Source organism: Panonychus citri, unplaced genomic scaffold, assembly GCF_014898815.1.
Source record: "Panonychus citri isolate SS breed McGregor unplaced genomic scaffold, ASM1489881v1 Contig00134, whole genome shotgun sequence".
In the NCBI taxonomy this organism is placed as follows: domain Eukaryota; kingdom Metazoa; phylum Arthropoda; class Arachnida; order Trombidiformes; family Tetranychidae; genus Panonychus; species Panonychus citri.
Window position 1 is genome coordinate 2013405 of NW_026515539.1, and position 20832 is coordinate 2034236.

The 20832-nt window shown below is 31.4% G+C and overlaps 4 protein-coding genes across 5 annotated transcripts; 2 read left to right on the forward strand and 2 right to left on the reverse strand.

Moving 5' to 3' along the window:
* Nucleotides 1-27: 27 nt before the first annotated feature.
* On the reverse strand, nucleotides 28-17962 carry LOC128391393 (ARL14 effector protein-like). 2 transcript variants are annotated; one of them, XM_053351278.1, is made up of 2 exons: nucleotides 17831-17962; nucleotides 28-733 (listed from the first exon to the last, which is right to left on the reverse strand). In XM_053351278.1, exon 2 carries the CDS (start codon nucleotides 656-658, stop codon nucleotides 236-238), a length of 423 nt encoding a protein of 140 aa, XP_053207253.1. In that variant the 5' UTR covers nucleotides 659-733; nucleotides 17831-17962; the 3' UTR covers nucleotides 28-235. The 2 variants fall into 2 exon arrangements, with proteins under 2 accessions (XP_053207253.1, XP_053207252.1); XM_053351277.1 differs by lacking the exon at nucleotides 17831-17962 and adding an exon at nucleotides 883-1028.
* LOC128391386 (POU domain, class 6, transcription factor 2-like) lies at nucleotides 13113-16593 on the forward strand. The gene is made up of 3 exons (XM_053351263.1): nucleotides 13113-15238; nucleotides 15386-15560; nucleotides 15658-16593. The coding sequence occupies exons 1-3, from the start codon at nucleotides 13534-13536 to the stop codon at nucleotides 16115-16117; spliced, it is 2340 nt and encodes a 779-aa protein (XP_053207238.1). The 5' UTR covers nucleotides 13113-13533; the 3' UTR covers nucleotides 16118-16593.
* On the reverse strand, nucleotides 16795-17824 carry LOC128391394 (ARL14 effector protein-like). Its single transcript, XM_053351279.1, has one exon. The coding sequence runs from the start codon at nucleotides 17569-17571 to the stop codon at nucleotides 17149-17151; it is 423 nt and encodes a 140-aa protein (XP_053207254.1). The 5' UTR covers nucleotides 17572-17824; the 3' UTR covers nucleotides 16795-17148.
* A 428-nt stretch (nucleotides 17963-18390) lies between the features above and the next one.
* On the forward strand, nucleotides 18391-20670 carry LOC128391001 (ubiquitin carboxyl-terminal hydrolase BAP1-like). Its single transcript, XM_053350825.1, has 2 exons — nucleotides 18391-19219; nucleotides 19302-20670. Exons 1-2 carry the CDS (start codon nucleotides 18661-18663, stop codon nucleotides 20522-20524), a joined length of 1782 nt encoding a protein of 593 aa, XP_053206800.1. The 5' UTR covers nucleotides 18391-18660; the 3' UTR covers nucleotides 20525-20670.
* The last annotated feature ends 162 nt before the right edge of the window (nucleotides 20671-20832 follow it).

Genomic DNA, 20832 nt, shown 5'->3' on the forward strand with positions numbered 1-20832 from the left:
TTCATCACATTTGAAAAAAACGGTTACTTAGATCAATAGATGTCTCTAGTTCTCAAGAACAACTAGAAACCGGTTTATTCAAATAAAAGAAAAATTTTCTTTTGGAATTTCAATTTTTCCAATTTATTTGGTTTTTAGAACATTTTTTTGGTTAGTGTTTCCTTTTTCCATTTTTCTCTTTTTCTTTTTGGGTTTAACTCTTTCTTAAATATTCTTTTTTCTTTGATTTTTGGACTCAATCCTTATTTAAAACATTCTTTTTGATACTTGAGTATTCGGTAGAATCAATTGATTCGGTTGCTGCTTGAACATAACACCAAGTGCGACCTGCTCGACATCCTCCTCCACATTTTGGTGATTTACACTTGGGACAATTGAAATGACAACCAGGACAAACAACAGAGAGACAATCACATAGATCACGTCCTGACTCAATGTGAACACCTTTCTCATCGTAAACAGCTTTAGATGAATGGACAGGATTGAATGTTGATGTTGTTCCTTCTAATCGACGTTTTCGTCTTTCACGACGACTGTTCTCAGGCTGAAAATCTTCCATAAATCGACTTCTTCCAAGCTCTAATTCTCTTAAAATTCTATCACCAGCATTAGATGAATTACCAGCACTATTGACTGGACTGGTTCCATGAGAAGGCATATTTATACGCTTCTTTGGTAATCCTTGGCTTAAATCGCTCAACAATCAACCAATCCTTGTGGTTTTCCAAACAGACTAAACAAAAGCCATTTAATCAAAGCCCAAATTAAAAAGAGAATAATATAACAGCAATAAAGAAACAAATTACAACAATTGATGGAAAAAATTACCAACAAGTTAACTAAATCGTTGCTAGATAGCGCTGATTAAAAGCAACAATTTACCTTCCAGTTAATCTCTTTATGGTCCTTTTGGTTGACCATCTTCATCATCACCTTCATCTTCCCAACAATTAGTGGATAAAATATCTTAAAATCTATACGCTATTCAATAACAATCAATATTACCAATTGTTTTTCACTCCATCGAAATGATAAACATTCAGTAACTGAATTTCAGATCTGTGGTGTGAACTCCATCTAGCGATCAATAGATTAACTCATCTATCGTATTTTTTCATTGGTTAAACAATTTGTTTACTTTGTTTAATTTCATTATTTTCAAAGAGCAGAAAGAATCTGGTCAATTCAATTTTCTTTGTTTATCAAATAGAAATCAATCAAACCAGAAGGCGAGATGCTGTCGGAATACCTTCCTGACGAATGGTTAATCAAGTACTTTGATTAGAATTTACCAAAACAAAACTAAGATTTTGATTCCAAAGATGTCGCTCCAATTGAGATTCCAAAATACCTTTAAAGTTGTTCCAATAGCTCTAGATTAACTCATGAGAAAACATAATACAATTAGGAGAAAAATTTAAATATTAATTACCCAGAAGCGGAAATTTTTTTCGAGTGTTATCAGATTTTAAGGTAAGGCTCAAGATCGAGATCGAGATCGAGATCGAGATGGGTCAATCGATGTTGGTGGTTTAAATTAAGTTTAAGTTAACTAAAGTTTTTGGGGATAAGCTAATGTAAATAGACAAAATGAGACTTATGTTTTGAACCTTATTCTTAAATTAAAACTTAATTAAGTAAACTAATCAACCAGACAAAAAGAGAGAGAGAGCACCCAACAGATTTTCGTCATAAATTTTACGACGAAAAAATCTTTTCGGTGTCAACAGATGGAGTCACAAGTCAATTCGTAAAAAGCTTTTTGTTAGACTCGAGATTCTCGACTAATCTTCATAAGATTAACATTAAAACTTTTAGCCGATTTCTTGGCTCACAATCACAGAGAAACATGGAAGTGGACAAAATTATTCAATTAATTAATTGAAGTGTTTGCTTACATGATGTTAGGTTTTCACTATAAAGAGTCACTTCCAGCAAAAAAAAGGCCTGGAGGGCTCGAGACGATCAATTGTCACACAATTAGCGTAATGAGAGCTGTCGACAGTTAATTGACCTTGTCTACCATTTAGCGCTTTCATTTAATTGTCAAATGTAGCCTAACTTGTACTTGTGAAGTTCATGCGGTGTCGCATGATCTCAGATTGTCTAATCAACCAAAAAGCGAATAGTGATCTTTTAGCATCTATTTTTTCGTATTAATGTTACCAATAATCAAATCCGAAATCGTCAGCACATTGGCCTGACTTTGGTCTTTATGTGAACAAAGTTTCATGTTCCCAATAAGAATAATAAACTCAAAAAAAGACGAGCCTTGAATCGCCTTTGAACGGAAACTAAAACCTAACGCTAAACGAAGTTTTGATTGAACATCTTAATGAGTTAATTTCTTGAAGTGTTCTAACAATCTAAAAATTGTTCTATTGTATTTCTATTTATCACAAAAAGATAAACACGATCATAAAATGATGTGTATTGTCTTTGATTAAAATTTCAAAGCCCAAAGCCAAAGAATATTAAAGAGGAACTAAACCAAAAAAATTAATTCGAAAATTTTTTTTCTCTTTTCCTGTCAAAGAAAAGTGAATTTCGAAAATAAGTATGAGTAACTTAACAGGGATGAAAAAGAAGAGGAGTGATACTTTATTCTTCAGCCCTTTCAATACTCTTCTTCTTCTTCCTCCTCCTCCTCATCCTTTGATCTCATCTTTTTCTAATTCATCTTACTTTTCCTCATCTTCTTTTCTCTCTCATTCTTCCTCTTCTCTTTAAAAGAGTCAACATCAGCAAGATGATGTAAAGTAGAATAGTGTAACCTTGAAAAAAAGAGAAATAGTTTAGATGTAAAATGATGTGGTAAATGGAAACTCCATCCAATAACTTGGAGAAAATTATGTGAAGATAAAGGAAGATAAAGAGATGCATAGAAGATGATGATAGTAAAGATGAGAGATACTTCAATTATATAACATTTGCATGTCTCATCCTAAACATAATCAAGTGCACCTATGTCACCCTCATCCTCATCCTTCTCCTCCCACTCTATCTCTTTCTACTCCTTTCTAATTTACCTCATCATCTTTATCTTTTTAAACCCATTCGATCATCTGTATATCCAATCATCCCATTCAATAACATTTCACCCAAGACATCAATCACATTTCTCTCTCTCTCTCTTCTTCATCTTCATCCCTTTTTATATTATTTGTAGACACAATGGTTTATCTAATATGACAAAAATTTGCTTTTATATTATGTTTAACTCTATACCCCATCAGCACCAAGAGACCCAACACAGAGGATGATGAAAAGAGAAGAGGAAATAAAGAGAGAGAGAGAGAGAGAGAGAGAGAGAGAGAGAGAGTAATGATAAAGTTTTACATCATCAAACCCTTGAAAATTCAGATGAAGTGTAGGAGTTGAGGGAGAACTGAAACTAGAGTAAAAAATAATATTATGAATTAAAAAAGAGATAGAGTTACCCTTTACCTCCCTTTCTATTACTTCATCTTCATCTTCTGCTTTACTTGTTATTTCAACGTCAATTCCCAGTGAAGATACACAATATTATCGTTTTGTTTACTGATTGATGATTCAAATGAAACAAGGATAAAGATGAGGATGAAAAAGATGTCAACTTAATATTAGAACTTTTCCCCTTCTATTACTTCAACTATCTTTGATATGAAGTTGTTTAATCAATTCCTAACTCTTTACCCAAACAATCAACAACCTTAATCACAATGATAACAATTGAAAACTTATTTGAAATAATATTATCATTATAATATTACAATCAATTCCTAGTCAAGTGAGAGATAAACTGTATATATCGGCAAGTTGATTAACTTTAAATTATGTTGACAGTTAACTCATTTATCCTCACCAATCACCATACAACTAAATCAATTTCAATTCAATTTATAAGTACAATTAGAAAGTCAAGATTAAGAAGTGATCAAGATAAAATTGTAATCCCTTTGATAATCAAACTATCAAATCGAAGATATTAAGAAACAATTTAAAAAGTTAACTGTCAATTGTAACAATTTAATAACAACAGCAAAAAATATGATCAACTTTAAATCCCAATAAGATTAAGCTGATTACCATAAATATATTGCTATTAAAACAACATATTTGGGTAAATTTTATCATATTTTGTTTTCACCAGGATTTGAATTAAATTGTTACAATTGAATTGATGAAGTAATATTGATAAATATGTTAATTGTATTGCTGGCAATCAATGTGATATTTATGGTTAGTTTTTTTTTCATTAAGAAAAATTATCTCTCATCTCAAATTAATCTGTTAATCTGTCCACTTAATGGTGATTATCAATTTAATGGTCATCAACTTGTTGAACAAAATGATGAACAATATCATTATTGATTCTGGTCAATTATTTTCTCACTGGACATCAATCACCTCTCTCAAAAAGTAGACATGCATTGAAATGTAATGCAAATCTAATAAGCATCAGAGAAAATCATTGATGATAATTATCATCATTAAATTGATGATTAGGAAGATTGCACATCAAGAAATGAATTTCTCTCTCCCCCATCTAATTGAATACAAGTAGTAAACAGAGACCAGGTTATCTCATCATTAAGGTTATAATCTAATGATACAAAATGTGTAAGAATGATGATGTATGAAAAAAAAGGAAAAGGAAACAAAGGGAGAAAAAGATGAAAAAGAAAATTGTAATTTTCTTTATTGTGATCAGATTGATTCTTTAAAATTATGAAAAGCAAAGGATAAAAAGAAAGGAGGATAAACACGCGCTCGATGAATTTTACATAACTTTCATCTTATAGATTTTTCTTCGTCCTCATCCTCATCCTCATCTTCAACATTCATCATCATCAAGATAAAGTTGCTTTTCCCTGTCACAACTTTTTTCCTCTTCATCCTTTACTTTTTTTTATCTCTTTCTCTCTCTAGTTTTTTATAGTAACATATTAAGAATGAAAGATGATGAAGAAAAAATTGACAAATGACTTTTTATGCAAACACACACACTCACAGCATCATCATTATCCCTTGATAACTTTCCTTATCATCATTCTCATCCAATCATCACAACCCTTTGCACTAACATCGCATCAGTTTTTTTCCCCAAGTAAACATTGTTACTAAGTCTTCAGCCAAATGATCAAAGCAATATTGAAAAACATATCAACATAATAATGATAATTACAAGTAATCAACACTAATCACATTGAATTGTAAGCTAATTACATCAAAAACTGCAACATTAATTGTATGAAATCGTAAAAAAAAATCGGCGACAACAAAACATAAAGACAAACAATCAATACGACTATCGATCAATCGACTAATCAAGAGCAGCAATTAAATGGTAATCGAAGTAGCAACAATTTGAAAATCCAATTTCATTCGGTAAAATTGACTTATCCTTAATTCAATTAATATTGTTAAACTTTTTCCCTCTCATTTGCAAACATTAAATGATATGATTAGTTCAATTTTCAAAGCCATTATTATGATTACGATCACTTATCCAGGTAATTTGAATTGTTTACAAAAGCAGAATCATCATCAGTAGAAGCAGAAATTGTATTGTTATCAAAAAAAAAGAGAAAAAGAAAATAAATTTAATATGTAAAAGAAGAAAAAAAAAGTTCTTTTCACGCAAAAATCTCGTTTCCATTATAATGGTAACAATCATGAAGATAATAACATAGAGACATTGGTGCCAATGTTATTTTCTGCTTGGCATTATAATATTATAACAGAAATTGAATTTGAAATGAAGCAAAAAAGGATTGATGGATAAACAAGAAACATAATCAACAAGATAATCCATAAGGAGGTAACCAGTATTATTGCAATTCGAGTGGTACTAATCATGTTGTTACTATTTGATTTGATTTGACAATAATATCTTAACATAAGGGATCTGGTTTATATTAATATCAATCAGGTAAAAAAGTATTAACTTTGTAACACAAAATTGATGAGGATGAAAAGAGGATGCGGATAATATTTAGATTGTTGAGCATCTTCAGTTATGATTATCAGGATGAATTTTCATCTCTTTAGTGTGTAAATATTATTAAGATGAAATAATTTTCCAATGGTTATAATCCTCGTGATGATGATTGTTATTATTATCATCATTTTTTTTCCAAGTGATGCCTTGTGATTATTATTATGGTGAAAGATGATGATGATAATAATAATGTTATCATCGTAATAAATGAAAAACCAGAACCTCCCATGATGATAATGATTTACCAGCATTAACTTTGCAAAATTATCATCATCTTTATTATTGCCTTTTTTTAGTGGAAAACATTATAACCAAATAATATTTATCATCATGTCTACAAAATGTTTATCATTATTTTCAGTTCTTACTTTGGCTAGTGGACTCATCGTGACTTTGAATATCATTCAGAGATCATCATCATACTTATCTTCATAATGATGTACAAATGATGATCATGTTTGAGAAAGGATTATCTTCAATGAGGGAAGATGATCATCGAAAATGTTTGAGAAAAGTTCTGATCCGTTGAAATTTCAATCTTTTCTTTTCATTCTAGTGAAAACTTTTCTTCATTCCCATTTATTGATTATTTTCTAGCAATTACAAATTATTAACGTACTTATTTTCTAACGATAAAACATATTGATAATTAGAATCAATTTAAACCTAATTTCATCAAGTGATTCTGATCTTCACTCATTTTAATCTCAATTTTCAGGGCATTTCAACAACAAGAGACAGCAAAATGGGAACTTATTGAGTTAATTGTAATATTAAGTGGTAAATATTAAGAGTATAATCAATGAATATACAACGATATTGGACCTTGAAATTCATCTCTTACAGAATTACTGAAGTGACCTTGTTATTGAAATATGACAATCGCCTAAGCTTTCATGACTTGAGTCTGTGGTCCGAATGCTTAAAGACAAAAAAGAAAGAGATTCAAAAAAGTTGTTGAAAACTTGATGAAACCATTTGACTGAAAAGCTTGTATTCAAATTAGATTAACACTTTATCAAAATATTCAAGTGGTTAAAATTTGATAAGATTATTGCGATTAATATTGATGATTTTATGATCAATCAATGGTAACCAATTGGTATTAACAGTCATAAAATTAAATTCAATTGGTTCAACCACAATTTACCAATAATCTGATCAAAATCACAATCCAAGTAATCATATCAGCAACAAACTTTTGCAACAACAACAATCAAACCTTCAACAATCAAATTAAAGTTTAAAGTCATCAATAAATTGAACAGTTTGAACATGGTAACAACAATCATAATTTTCATCATTATTATAATTGTAATTTTGATAATTATTAATAATTTAAAGACATCGTCATTATTAAAAAAACTAATACTCAGTAATCATGATTAAAATCATTAAAATGATAATAATCATGATGGTAAGTTATTGCAATGAGTTGGAAAAATGTTCATCTCAGTTGGTGATGAAAACTTTATTACATTTTGTTGTTGATATTGTTCAACCTTCATCGTTAAAAAAACAACACTAAAAACATTTTTGTCACCATCATGATAAACCAGCAATTGTCGTCAAGGGAGTTCATTTTATTATACAAAGGGTGGGGCTGCATCATAATGATAACCATGATGGTGGAATGAGTTTCAGTGAATCCATCGCTATTTCCGAATTAAATTTTATTATATTCAGAATAAAAAAGGTGATGAAGATATCGATGAAGATAATGGTGATGATGAAGATAAGTTGAATTGATGATATTATGTGAGACGTGCTGATGATGATGATGATGTGGAAGCTGTGATTTAAAAAAGAGGCTAAAATTTAGTCAATCGGATTAATACAAGGAGGAAGATTTTATGATTATTATTATATTTGACTGTTTAGGTTAACAGTGAAAAGGGATTGAGATGATGATGATGATGAAGAGTAGGAGGTGGTGGAGGTTGTGAGGGTGAAGATGTTGGAAGAGAAGTGATAAAAAGAGATGAAGGAGTTAGAAGATTTATAAGAATGATGATAATGATGATGACGATTACAATTGCTTCAATTGACATTACCTTTTACCCCATAAATCTGCCTCTTCATTTAATCTTCAAGCCTCTTATCATCCGAATCATACTCAGCATCATCTTAATCTTCATCCTTTTTTTTGCATTTTACATCATCTACCTTCCCCCTGAATACTTTGATCAATGAAATTTATTTCGAATCCATTGTTATCAATATCTGTTTATCTGAATAAAAAAAGTTGCATGATGAGTTCGAGAAAGAGGAGGAGGAGGGACAAAATAGTTCTGATGATTATGAGAAAAAAAGTTCTGGTTCTAATTTCGATTCTGATTTATATTACCCTGTGTTCTGGACAGTTTATGATAAATCATTGGTTTTTGAATAAATTGTTTCCAACCTTTCAACTTGAATCTACGTTGAATTTAAATTACACAAAGAACTAAATTTACTTTTAATTTGATGATTAAATTTACATATTTACAATTTTCACTTGTACCTTTGGTATATACAGGAAGATGAGAGAGAGAGAGAGAGAGAGGAAAAGAACCATTGAGAACAAACATTTTCTCGATTATCTTATTTGATGATCGAATTTTAAAAACTCAGAATTTCAATACCAAAAAATAAATTCTAAACTGGAATATGTATTATTTTGTATGTACATGGAAAAAGAAGCGAGAATAAATCACTGAGAATTCTTATTGTTCTGCAAGTTTTCTGGTAGAATTTTCGAAACCAGAGTAATAGTTACCATATGAGAGAAGAATAAAAAAGTTCTGAGGTTATCATGAAATCCATATGGAAACCAAGTAACAACAATAACGATGTTAAAAATAGACCTTGAACTTCAATATGATAATAACTTTGACTGACCAAGTGAACTATAAAATCTCACTTGGTCAGTTTATCATAATATTAAAATGAAAAGCCGCCTGATTATCATTATTATTACATTATCATGTTAATTTTGGTGATGAAGAATTGGATTAAGATTGAGTTTGCTCAAAATGAATCATAAATTATGTTCAGTCATGAACACAATCAAAATTAACAACAATTGAAAAAAGTTATTACATTAACATTAATTTAATAATAATGTAATATAATTATGATAATAAATTATAATGAATGAAAAAAAAAGCCTTTTGATTATCTTGATGATAATTAAGGTTGGAAAGCTTTTAATTAAATGATAATCAGATGAAGATTATGATTATTTGGTGATTAACATTTGCAAACTGATTCCCATGATTAACGCATGAAATATTAATTATTATGATGGAAAGTTGATCTTGCTCGTCTTATGGATGATATTTTAATAACCATTAGGATGATCATGATAGTTTTTATCATCATTTTTATGATTAGTTTATTGTTAATATTATGATTATCATGAAAAATTCAATTCGATTCACAGTTGTCAAGACAATTTAATATAACTCATCATCTTAACCCCTTTGGATGTTAATGTTACCGATTGTGAAGAGACTGTGATGATTATTGTTCAGTGGGAGTTGATGGGAGGAAGAGGAGGAGAAGGAGGAAGATGAATTAATGAAAAGAGATGATGAGGATGAGGAAGAAAAGAGTTTTTTTCATCTTCCATTATGTTCCAATGTTAATGATAATCATTATAATAAAATGAATTTCAAGATAACTTAAGTTTCGAAGGAGAAAAATAAATTAGTCATGAAGGTGGAGTTTTTTTTTCTCTCTCAAAGTATAATGAGAATATTAAAGTTGGGGTGGTGGATGAATAATTCTAAAAGAGGAGGATGATGATTATGAGAGTGAGAGAGGATGAGGAGGAGGTGGATGATGATTAGAGCGAAATAATAATAATAATAAAGAGGAAAAGGAAAAGGATTGTTTATCTCATTTGAATCATTTAATTTGTTATCAATTCTGTGATTGGATTTTTCATTTTCATCTAATTTATTCAACAATTTACATCTTCCATCATCAGTTTGCTTTTTACCCCTTTACATCCTCATCCTCATCCTCATCTTCATCTCAAACCTTTCATAATATAAGGTTGACTATAAATCCAATTCCATTTCTATCTTAATCACAACAAAGGAAACTGATGATTTCCCTAAAAATGATGAAGATGCTCAAGTTGAAATATCTTTTTCATCATCTTAGGAAAAGAGAAACTTTATTTTTAATTCATTATTTATTTATATGAATTCTCATCATGATAAAAATGATGATGAAACTGATGAAGAAATAAATTATGTAGTTTTTTTGTGTTATCATTTTTTTCTTCCTCTGAGGATGATGATGATGATGATGATGATGAAAAAAAGAGAAGATGAAAATATATATTACAAAGGCAATCAAGCAAAAGAAAGAAAAAAAAGCAAAGGGTTTTGTCGTCTTCTCATCCATTGAGAAAAAATTTTCTTCTACTGAGATATTATTTCTTTTGCTCCAATTGATGAACTGATGATGAGATGATGCATAATGATGATGAGCCTCATCATCTTCCTCTTTCTCTCTTCCTGCATCATCTCTGTCTGTACATAAAGAGTTGCTTTATCATCTTCATCATCCATTCATGTCTTCAGGCATCACTCTAATAACCTTATTTCACTTTAACTGAAAGAAGAAAAAAAAACTTTTCTTTTCAGAATTGATTCTGAACTTTTCATTAGAAACTTTTTTCATTCAATTTGATTCCAATGTGATCATATCATTATGATAATGGTAATGATTGTGATAATCGATATTATCTGCTGAACAATTTCACCTAATGGTGAAAATATCTAATCATAATCATAATAAAAGTTTCGCCATCATTATTACCTTAGATGAAAATTATTATCGTTTTTATTACAGGTTAAGATTCAGTTTCTTTTTGCTCATTTCATGAGTTGGATTTTTCCTTTTCGCTTCGAGCATTACAATCATTGATCACTTTCTCTCTCCCTCTATCATCATTATCATCTTCCTTATTTACTGTAGTGTAGTAAAAAACCTCATCATCTTGATCATCATACAAAGTCATTTTTCATTCAAACCTTTTGCTCCTCATCTTTTTTACAATAACTACATGAGCAGCAACATGATGATGATTAGAATGATAGAAATGAGGATGAAAAAAAGATAGATCACTTTCATCATTTGACGAGTCATCCCCATCATCATCATTAATCAAGAGCAGCCTTCATCCACCCACCCCACCCTTTACCAACCACCATCACCACTACAATCGCCTCCTCCTCCTCCTACCACTCTTACCCCTCTCGCCCCTTCATAAGTAATCAGTTTACTCTGATTTTTTCCTCTTCTCACCAATGTTAACATAACAAACCCCATTCAGTTTCATCCTCATCCTCATCTTCATCATCTTGTTTTGTTGAAATTTAAAAATTTTACAAAAGCACAAAGATAATTTTAAAAGATATGCAAATGGATTCAAATTTCTTGAGGCTGATGATCAAGAAGATAATGATGATGAGCAGAGGAAAAGAAGATGAGAAAAAAAAACTTTCTCTTCTCATTTTCCATCTTCATCCTTTGATCTGTTATTTTTGATGATCAAGAGAAAGATGAAGATAAAGATGATAAGTGATGCACGCACCTTACAACTGATTTTTTTCTCAAAATTAATGATGAAAATTTGTTTTGGTAACAATTTACTTCCATCATCTTCTATTAGTTTCTATTGGTAACCTTCATATTCATAATAATAATCATCATTATGATTATTACTCTTGAAGAAAAAAGTAAGAGAGAAAAAAATTCTCCCTAAAAAGAAGGAAAAAAAACTTTTCCTGTTATTATTTTCCTTTCATTCTCATAATAATAATAATCTTCATCTTCCTCATCATCATCATCATAACAATAATAATAATAAATGATAATAATAAGTTACCTTTACGAACGAAAATGTTTATAATCAACTTTTTCCTCCTTTTCTGTAGTTATGTTATTACTTTGAGAGATAAATAATAACAGTGGATGATGATGATGATTGTATATAATTTCATCATCTCCACCGCTCCCCCACCTCCTCCACCTCATCATCATCATATTATTATTATGTTTTTTCCTGATAACGTAAATAATAATAGGATAACCTCCCATTTAGTGCTAATATTTTGAAAGGGAACCTGGAAAAAGGTAAAACCATTGATTCAAAATGGAAGATGAAAAATTTTCTCTCTCATTTTAATTTATCATCTTTCAAATTCATATTATTATCTTTCTAATCATTAGACTAACAATCATCAGAATTCAAGGTAAATCATTACATTGGTTTGATTGAGAAGGAAATTATAAGAGAAAAGAAAGATTCTTTTTAAAAATTGTTCTTTTTTTCTCCATCATTTTGAAAAGAGAAACTTATCTTCTCAACTCTTTTTTTCTCTTTGAGTTTATCCCCTTTTCTAATCTTCATCCTGCGCGATCATCAATTCACTTGAAAACCGATTTCTTCTCACAGAGAATGAGCAAAGTTCAGATTACAATTCGCCATTTCCTCTTCCTTTTTGTCTTCAACCAGAGAAAAGAAACAAAACCAAAACCCAAAAAGAAAAGAAAAACTTGAAATTCGCTTGTTGTGATTACCATCATCGAATATCATCTTCTTCATCATCCAAAATAACAGAAGAAATAATTAAGTATCATAAAAATTCTGGAACAAAATAATAATCTCCTAAGTCTCTCTTCCATCCTTCACCCGCTCCCTCACTTCTCTCTCATCCTTATTATTACTTCTTCTATTATTATAAGCGATTATTATTATTATTACTTTTCTTTTTTTCCTCTCGCTGTTTTCTTTCCCTTTGTACCAGTCTTGCCCTCTCTCTCTCTCTCTCTCTCTATCATCATTATCATCTGCAATCAATTGTAATAATAATAAAAATAATAATAATCATTATCATCGTAATAATAGTAATCATCAATTTCGTTCTCAATGTTATTTTCCTTATGCACTTAGAGCGCGTTCCCCATATTCTGGCTTAACTTTTTTCGCTCTTTCTTTTCTTCTCTGTCGACATTTGTCGCATTTTCTATTTGTTTCTTATTTTTTTCTTCTCTTTCCCATTTTCTCTTTCTTTCCTTTCTTTTTCCCTCTCTCTTTCTATTTTCTTTCTTTTCTTTTAACTTTATCCTCTTCTCTATCTTCACCTTCATCTTCTTCTTCTTCTCTCTATCTCCTTCCAACAGCATGGTTAACATCATCATCTCATAATTATCATAATTTTCTGTGTCTTGGTGATATAATTTATTTTAATTTTTCTCTTTCCTTTCAAACCAAAAGCTTTTTCTCAGCCCTGATTATAATTTATTCAACTTAAAAGCCTCCTTTCCCTTATTATTATTATTTTTCATCATCTTCCTCCTCATCATCCTCCCTATCTTCATCTCTCTCTCCATGCTATTATTATTATTATTATTATAACTATTACTATAGTTATATTATTATTATGATGATGATAGCTAAACCTTAGCTATTATTAATATTATTATTACTATCATCACCATTATTATTATTATTATTACTTTTATTATTATTATTATATTACTTTACAATGACAACCTTCATTCAAACCTCTCACGGATCATACATAACACAACAACAACAACAACAAGCAACATCTCCTCCTAACCTTGTGAATACACTTTCATCTTGTTCATCATCAATTAATCCACAAGCCATTTACACCTCATCTTCATCGCCATCATCTTCAATCGTATCTGGATCATCAGCTACATTATCATCTTTACCTTTAGTATCTACATCACCATCCTCATCATCTCTAACTGATTTATCTGCACCAATATCATCCAATAGTAATAATACTACACTTTTAACCTCATCTTCTGGAGTTTCTTCGGTTTCACATCTTCAGTCTCACCAACAACAACAACAACAACTTTCACTTGCATCTTCTATTTCTGTTTCTGGTTCTTCCGTTGCCTCTGGTGTTGCTGGTGGTTCTTTTTCATCTTCATCTGAATCTCAGCTGATTCATACAACACAATCTTTCGGATCAAGTGCAACTACGCTTATATCAAGTCAAGGAGGTTCTTTGGTTTTGTCTCCACGAAATGTTCCTGGTTTATCTTCTTACTCTACAGCTAATCAAACAACAATCATGTTACCTTTACAAGGAAATGGAAATACCAACAATGGAACGGGATCTGTGAATGATCATCTAATTGGAAATCAAATTTTATCTTCTATCCCATCATCTCAACAAATTGTTAGTCCAATGGTTCCTCTTTTATTAACCAATGGTCAATTTATTTCCACTGGTATACCATCACAAGGAGCTTTTTCCTTACCTCAATCAAATTCAACCAGTTCTTCAGTGACACAATCAACAACAACATCAAGTCAACAATCTCACCCACAGTCACAACAATACCAATTTGGTAATTTTATTGGTACAAGTTTGGCTACATCTTTACCTAACAATGGATCGACACAATTTGTTACCAATGGATCTGGCCAAATATTTGCAATAAGTCCATCGATAATTAACAATCTTAATCAACAGCAATCATCAGCCATTAATTCACTACAAACCCATCAATCATCTTCAGCATTTATTCAAGTGGTCACTCCAAATGGAATCGCTTTAGTGCCAGCCAATCAAATCATTTCTGATCAACCATTAATGTCAACAATCAGTACTAATCAAATGGATAATAGCTCAATACACCAGCAACAACAACAATTACTTCAACAACACCAACAACAGACTCACCATAATAGTAATTCTGGTTTACCAGAAAGGGAAAGAACCAATAAACGTGGAAACCAGAAAAATTTTTACTCAAGGACTGAAGGCAGTGGTGGTCATAGTGGACCAAGTCATAGCCGAATGTTGAAAAAGTCCGCCTTGGCTCAAGCACAGTTACAGCAATTACAACAACAGCAAATGAATCAAGCAATACAAGTATCACTTTCATCTAGTGTATCAACTTCATCTACATCAACATCAACAACAAACACTAAAAATTCTGGTCGAATTGTTAATTCATCTAATCATGCTTTTGCCCCATCGTCTTTATCCTCTTTAACTTGTTATAATCGTTCAACTGATGTAAAAAAAATAACAATGAATAATAATAACAATTCTAGTAGTACAAATTGTTCAACCCAACAAGCCATGTATTTGGGTAATCAGACCAATACAATACCCAATTCAGTTGAATCGCAAACACCATCGCCTCCTCTATCAACAGCAAGCTCTATGGAACCAGAATCAAATCAAGCAACTGTAGCTCGTAAGTATAATCTAGATAAACAATGCGACAACAATTTAGACGATTGTTGTCTACGATACCAATCAATATCCTCAATTATCCTTGGATTATAATTTTTTGTATATTGATTATTGATTTCAATGTCTTTCCAACCATATTTTTCATCAGAAACGATAAACAATGGGGATGTTGCGGTTGTAGATGGTGTTAATTTGGAAGAAGTTAAAGAATTCGCTCGACAATTTAAATTACGTAGATTAAGTCTCGGATTAACACAAACTCAAGTTGGTCAAGCTTTATCAGCAACAGCAGGACCTTCATACAGTCAAAGTGCAATTTGCAGGTAAGATTTGTAATGGAGAAATGCAAATTTGGGTAAAACAATAATCCAAACAATAAATTTCATCTTCTAATGGATAACTTTTTATGTTTGATTTCAGGTTCGAAAAGCTTGATATTACTCCAAAAAGCGCATCGAAGATCAAACCAGTTCTAGAAAAGTGGATGCACGATCTTGAGATTCGATGCCGACAAGGAAACACCGATCCAGCGAGTTTCACTGGTAATCCTAATTCAAAGAAAAGAAAGAGACGAACATCTTTCTCGCCCTCGGCATTGGAAGTACTGAACATTTTCTTCGAGAAAAACACTCACCCTTCAAGTAGTGAGATGACAGAATTAGCCGATAAATTAAAATACGATCGGGAAGTAGTTCGAGTTTGGTTTTGTAATAAACGACAAGTTCTTCGTAATAATGTAAAAAAATCAGACCCTCCCTTGTCATTATTAACATTAACATCTCGAGCTGCTAAGGCGAAATCATCGGGAACTGTAACTACCGGAACATCAACAAATACCAACAATGGTTCAAATCCAAGTAACAATAATTCATTCAATTAGATTAATCTAATGCTTTTTAATTTTAACTATTTTTTTTCTCGTTCCAATTGATCTCATTCAATTTTAACTATTCTGACTACTATGTATTCATCTTATTATTTTACATTTAACAACCGCAAGTGTCACAATTTACATGTACAACTTTTCATCAAACAAATTCTCAACACCCAATATTTCATCATCTCATCAACAAGGATTATCAAATAATCCACTACCATAAATATATTATATGTACAGTATAATTTAAGCACCAAGTTTAACCAGATTTTCAAACGATGACCACAGAAAAGGATTGAATTTTAAACTTTTTAGATAATAGTCGACAGCCTTTTCGTATCGTTCCGTTTTACTACAAATTAAAGCCAACATTTGAGCTGCGAATGCGGCACTTTTACCAAATTCTTGTATAATGTCTTCTGACAAAGGACAAATTCTCCGAACAGTTAAATTTACCCAATAAAACCTCTTCGGTTTCACCATATTTTTAAGATCACAGCAACATCGGGCCAGTAATAAACGACATTCAGATGACCAAATAAATGATAATGAAAAGAAACGAAAAAGACAAATGAAAATTGACAAGACTCAAGATATTGTTCGTCAGCTCAACTTTTACACTTGATTTTTTTCGACTTACGATTCGCGACTTTTTTAGTAAAAAGATTCAATTTAATGAATCAACAATTAATTCAACATTCTAATGACGGCTAACACCTTTAAGACATAGAACGTACAAATTTAGCAATGAAATTCAAACTATTCGCGAAAGACGGGGTTGATTTACTATCGACGCTTAATATTCATTGTGTGGCAATTTGATTGTCTCAGGTTCTCCGCACCTTTTTCCGTCAATAGTGACCTTTGATGGCACAGTTAATTAAACAATTGCGTTAATGTATCGCCAATCTCTCTCCTCTGGTTCTCAGGAACAAATAGTAACCAGTTTATTCAATAGTAGAAAAATTTTCTTTTGGAATTTCAATTCATATTTGGTTTTTAGAACTTTTTTTGGTTAGTGTTTCTTTTTCTTTTCAATCCTTATTGAAAAAATTCTTTTTGATACTTGAGTATTCGGTAGAATCAATTGATTCGGTTGCTGCTTGAACATAACACCAAGTGCGACCTGCTCGACATCCTCCTCCACATTTTGGTGATTTACACTTGGGACAATTGAAATGACAACCAGGACAAACAACAGAGAGACAATCACATAGATCACGTCCTGACTCAATGTGAACACCTTTCTCATCGTAAACAGCTTTAGATGAATGGACAGGGTTGAATGTTGATGTTGTTCCTTCTAATCGACGTTTTCGTCTTTCACGACGACTGTTCTCAGGCTGAAAATCTTCCATAAATCGACTTCTTCCAAGCTCTAATTCTCTTAAAATTCTATCACCAGCATTAGATGAATTACCAGCACTATTGACTGGACTGGTTCCATGAGAAGGCATATTTATACGCTTCTTTGGTAATCCTTGGCTCAACAATCAACCAATTCTTGTGGTTTTCCAAACAGACTAAACAAAAGCCATTTAATCAAAGCCCAAATTAAAAAGAGAATAATAAAACAGCAATAAAGAAACAAATTACAACAATTGATGGAAAAAATTACCAACAAGTTAACTGAAATTAAAATTAAAAAATTACAAACAACCACTACCAGTTAACTGATTCGTTGCTAGATAGCGCTGATTAAAAGCAACAATTTACCTTCCAGTTAATCTCTTCATGGTCCTTTTGGTTGACCATCTTCATCATCACCTTCATCTTTCAACAATTCGGGGATAAAATAGCTCAAAATTAATACGTTATTCAATAACAATCAATGATACCAATTGTTTTTCACTCCATCGAAATGAATCATTTCAAATGATAAACATTCAGTTCTGTGATGTGAACTCCATCTAGCGACCAATAGACTAACTCATCATATAATCAATTTTTCGTATTAATGTGTTTAAACAATTTGTTTATTATTGTTTATCATTCATTCATTGATTTATTCAAGTTCTAGTTCATCATGATATTGAACTCAATTCAGAGTTATCATAATCATACTAATCTCGATCGATTAGTATTTATATCATATGACTACATCGATCAATTCAATATTGAATTGTCATGTTATATTCATATCATTTAATCAATGATTGATTTATTATTAACTCAGTTATTAATCATTGTCATCAATCTGATGTTGGTAATCAATCTGTTGAATCCATCTTGATACTCTCGATATTCATGTATTTGTTCTAATTTTTCTCATTGGTTAAACAATTTGTTTACTTTGTTTAATTTCATTATTTTATTAATTCAAGTTTATTTTCATATCAATTCGATTAGATTTGGTTGAATGGTGAATATTTGATCATCTCGAAAGATTCGATTGCTCTGTTACACCAAACGATGAAGCGTTTGTTTGATCAGTTCTATTGACGAGAACATAATTTGCTCATTTTCATCCTTTTGTTGGTAAACTGTTGAAATCGGTCTTTCTAATCATGTTACTTTGTTTTGATCTTTAGTGTTGAATAATTGTTATGGATTTACACTATTTAACTGATGGTTGGCTAGAACTTGAATCAGACCCTGGACTGTTTACCCTTTTAGCTGAGGACTTCGGATGTAAATATGTTCAAGTGGAGGAAATTTATGATTTACAAAAGCCGAATCTTGTTGATGGACCAGTTTATGGATTCATTTTTCTATTCAAATGGATAGAAGAACGACGGTCAAGGTCTCGTCATCTCTCCTTACACAGTAGTTCCAATTATCCTTCCAGCAGTAGTGGTCCATCTGCGGTCACTACTAATTGTAACATATCTAAAGAATCTACTGTCCACAAGCCTACATTTGTCGAAGACGAAGTCCTGGTCAATTCAATGTTCTTTGCTCATCAAATTATTCCAAATTCATGTGCAACTCATGCTATTCTTAGCGTCCTATTAAACTGTCCCACTATTGATCTCGGACCAGTGTTGGACAGATTAAAAGATCACACCAAAGACATGGCTCCTGAGGATAAAGGATACGCTATCAGTAACACACCTGAGCTTTGTAAAGCTCACAATTCACATGCCTCTCATGAGGAAAAAATCGGTAAATAGTTTGTTGAACTTACAATTCAACTTCTGATTTCTTTTACTAACATTTTCTTCTTTATCTTTTTCTTTTTCTACAGAAAGAAAAGTCTCTTATTCAACAAGACCAAACTCTATTCAAAGAGGTTCGTCTCCGGACTCTTTTCACTTTGTCAGCTATGTACCAATCAATAATCATCTTTATGAACTTGATGGATTGAAAAAGTTTCCAGTTGATCATGGACCTGTTGACGAAAAAGAGGAATGGTCTGAAAAGTTTAGAAAAGTAATTACCCAAAGGATATCTGAAGAAACTCAATCTAATCGTTTCTCCGAAAGTCAATCATCCAATCACGATATTAGGTACAATTTAATGGCAGTTGTTCCCAATCGCCGATCAGTTCTTCTCAAAAAGTTAAAGACATTAAAAACCAGTCGCCATCTTGTTCTTGAAGCATTAGAAAAGATAATGAGACCAACTCGACTACCTGAACCATTCGACTGTCATAACTACTCTAAATATCCTTCAACTATTGAATATAATGCAACTCACTCTTTTCAAATAATCGGACCCGATAATTCATCTTCCGGTGATCAAACAAATATCATGACAGTTGCAAGCGCCTTAGCAAATACACCATTGTCAATTCACAATACAGGATCACCAGGGAACTCATCGTCCACTGAAACAGCATCTGAAGTGGGAAGTGCTTTCAACTCACCTCATCGCATTGAAAGGGATAATAACAACGAGATAGATGAAAATAAAGTAAACAATTTAATTGATTTTAAAATAACAAGTGACATAAAAATTGATCAAAAAACGGCTAAACTACTTGAAGAATTGATCGCCTCTAGAGAAACACCAGCATCTCTTTCAAAGACAATTAATCCACAAGATTTAATCACAGTGTATAAAGTGATCAGCACTGAAATTGTTGAATGTGAACAAAATCTACGTGAAGAATTGGAGAAAAGGAAACGATACAAGTTAGATGATTCAAGAAGAATACACAATTACGATGAATTTATCAACACCTTTTTACTTATGTTGGCCGAGCAGAAGAAATTACCTGATCTTTTGGAAAATGCTCTTTTCGGTGGTAACATTGGTACTACAACAACTGAGATTAATGAAAACTCTCAGGGCGATTGTCAATCTCCATCCGCTTTTCTCACCGAAGTTGCCACCTCATTCGATAAAATTAAAAAGAAAACCGATTCAACTCGACTCAAGAATCCAACCAAAAATAAGAAAAGTAAACCTTGTGAATATGTACCATATTGTCGTAATCGACCCGAACGAACCAGAACCAGAAGGTAATCGAACTCATCAATTTCATCATTCGATTGTCATACTTTTATTTATATCTGACCTTTGACAAAATTGTCAAACAAAAAAGTCTTCAAGTGAATTAAAATGTTCATCATTTCAACGAAAAATAAAATACACCTTTATTTCATTATAAATGAAGCCTTATTGAAAACGGTGTCGCAAAATTTGACTTAAAAACAATAATCAAAACGAATATTTGAACAAATTGATCTCGAAAATTGAAAATTCCACAGGTAATTTTTTGAAATTCGCGCTTTACTTTTAGAAAGAGAATAAAATTTACCTTCTTTTCTTCT

What these genes read in the sequence shown, in the direction of transcription:
- LOC128391394 (XM_053351279.1), bottom strand. Translation starts at nt 17,571, where the DNA reads ATGCCTTCTCATGGAACCAGTCCAGTCAATAGTGCTGGTAATTCATCT.
- LOC128391386 (XM_053351263.1), top strand. Translation starts at nt 13,534, where the DNA reads ATGACAACCTTCATTCAAACCTCTCACGGATCATACATAACACAACAA. An exon ending in AAATCAAGCAACTGTAGCTC is followed by an intron (nt 15,239 to 15,385) that starts GTAAGTATAATC and finishes ATTTTTCATCAG; the next exon opens with AAACGATAAACAATGGGGAT. An exon ending in AGTCAAAGTGCAATTTGCAG is followed by an intron (nt 15,561 to 15,657) that starts GTAAGATTTGTA and finishes GTTTGATTTCAG; the next exon opens with GTTCGAAAAGCTTGATATTA.
- LOC128391393 (XM_053351278.1), bottom strand. Translation starts at nt 658, where the DNA reads ATGCCTTCTCATGGAACCAGTCCAGTCAATAGTGCTGGTAATTCATCT.
- LOC128391001 (XM_053350825.1), top strand. Translation starts at nt 18,661, where the DNA reads ATGGATTTACACTATTTAACTGATGGTTGGCTAGAACTTGAATCAGAC. An exon ending in CTCTCATGAGGAAAAAATCG is followed by an intron (nt 19,220 to 19,301) that starts GTAAATAGTTTG and finishes CTTTTTCTACAG; the next exon opens with AAAGAAAAGTCTCTTATTCA.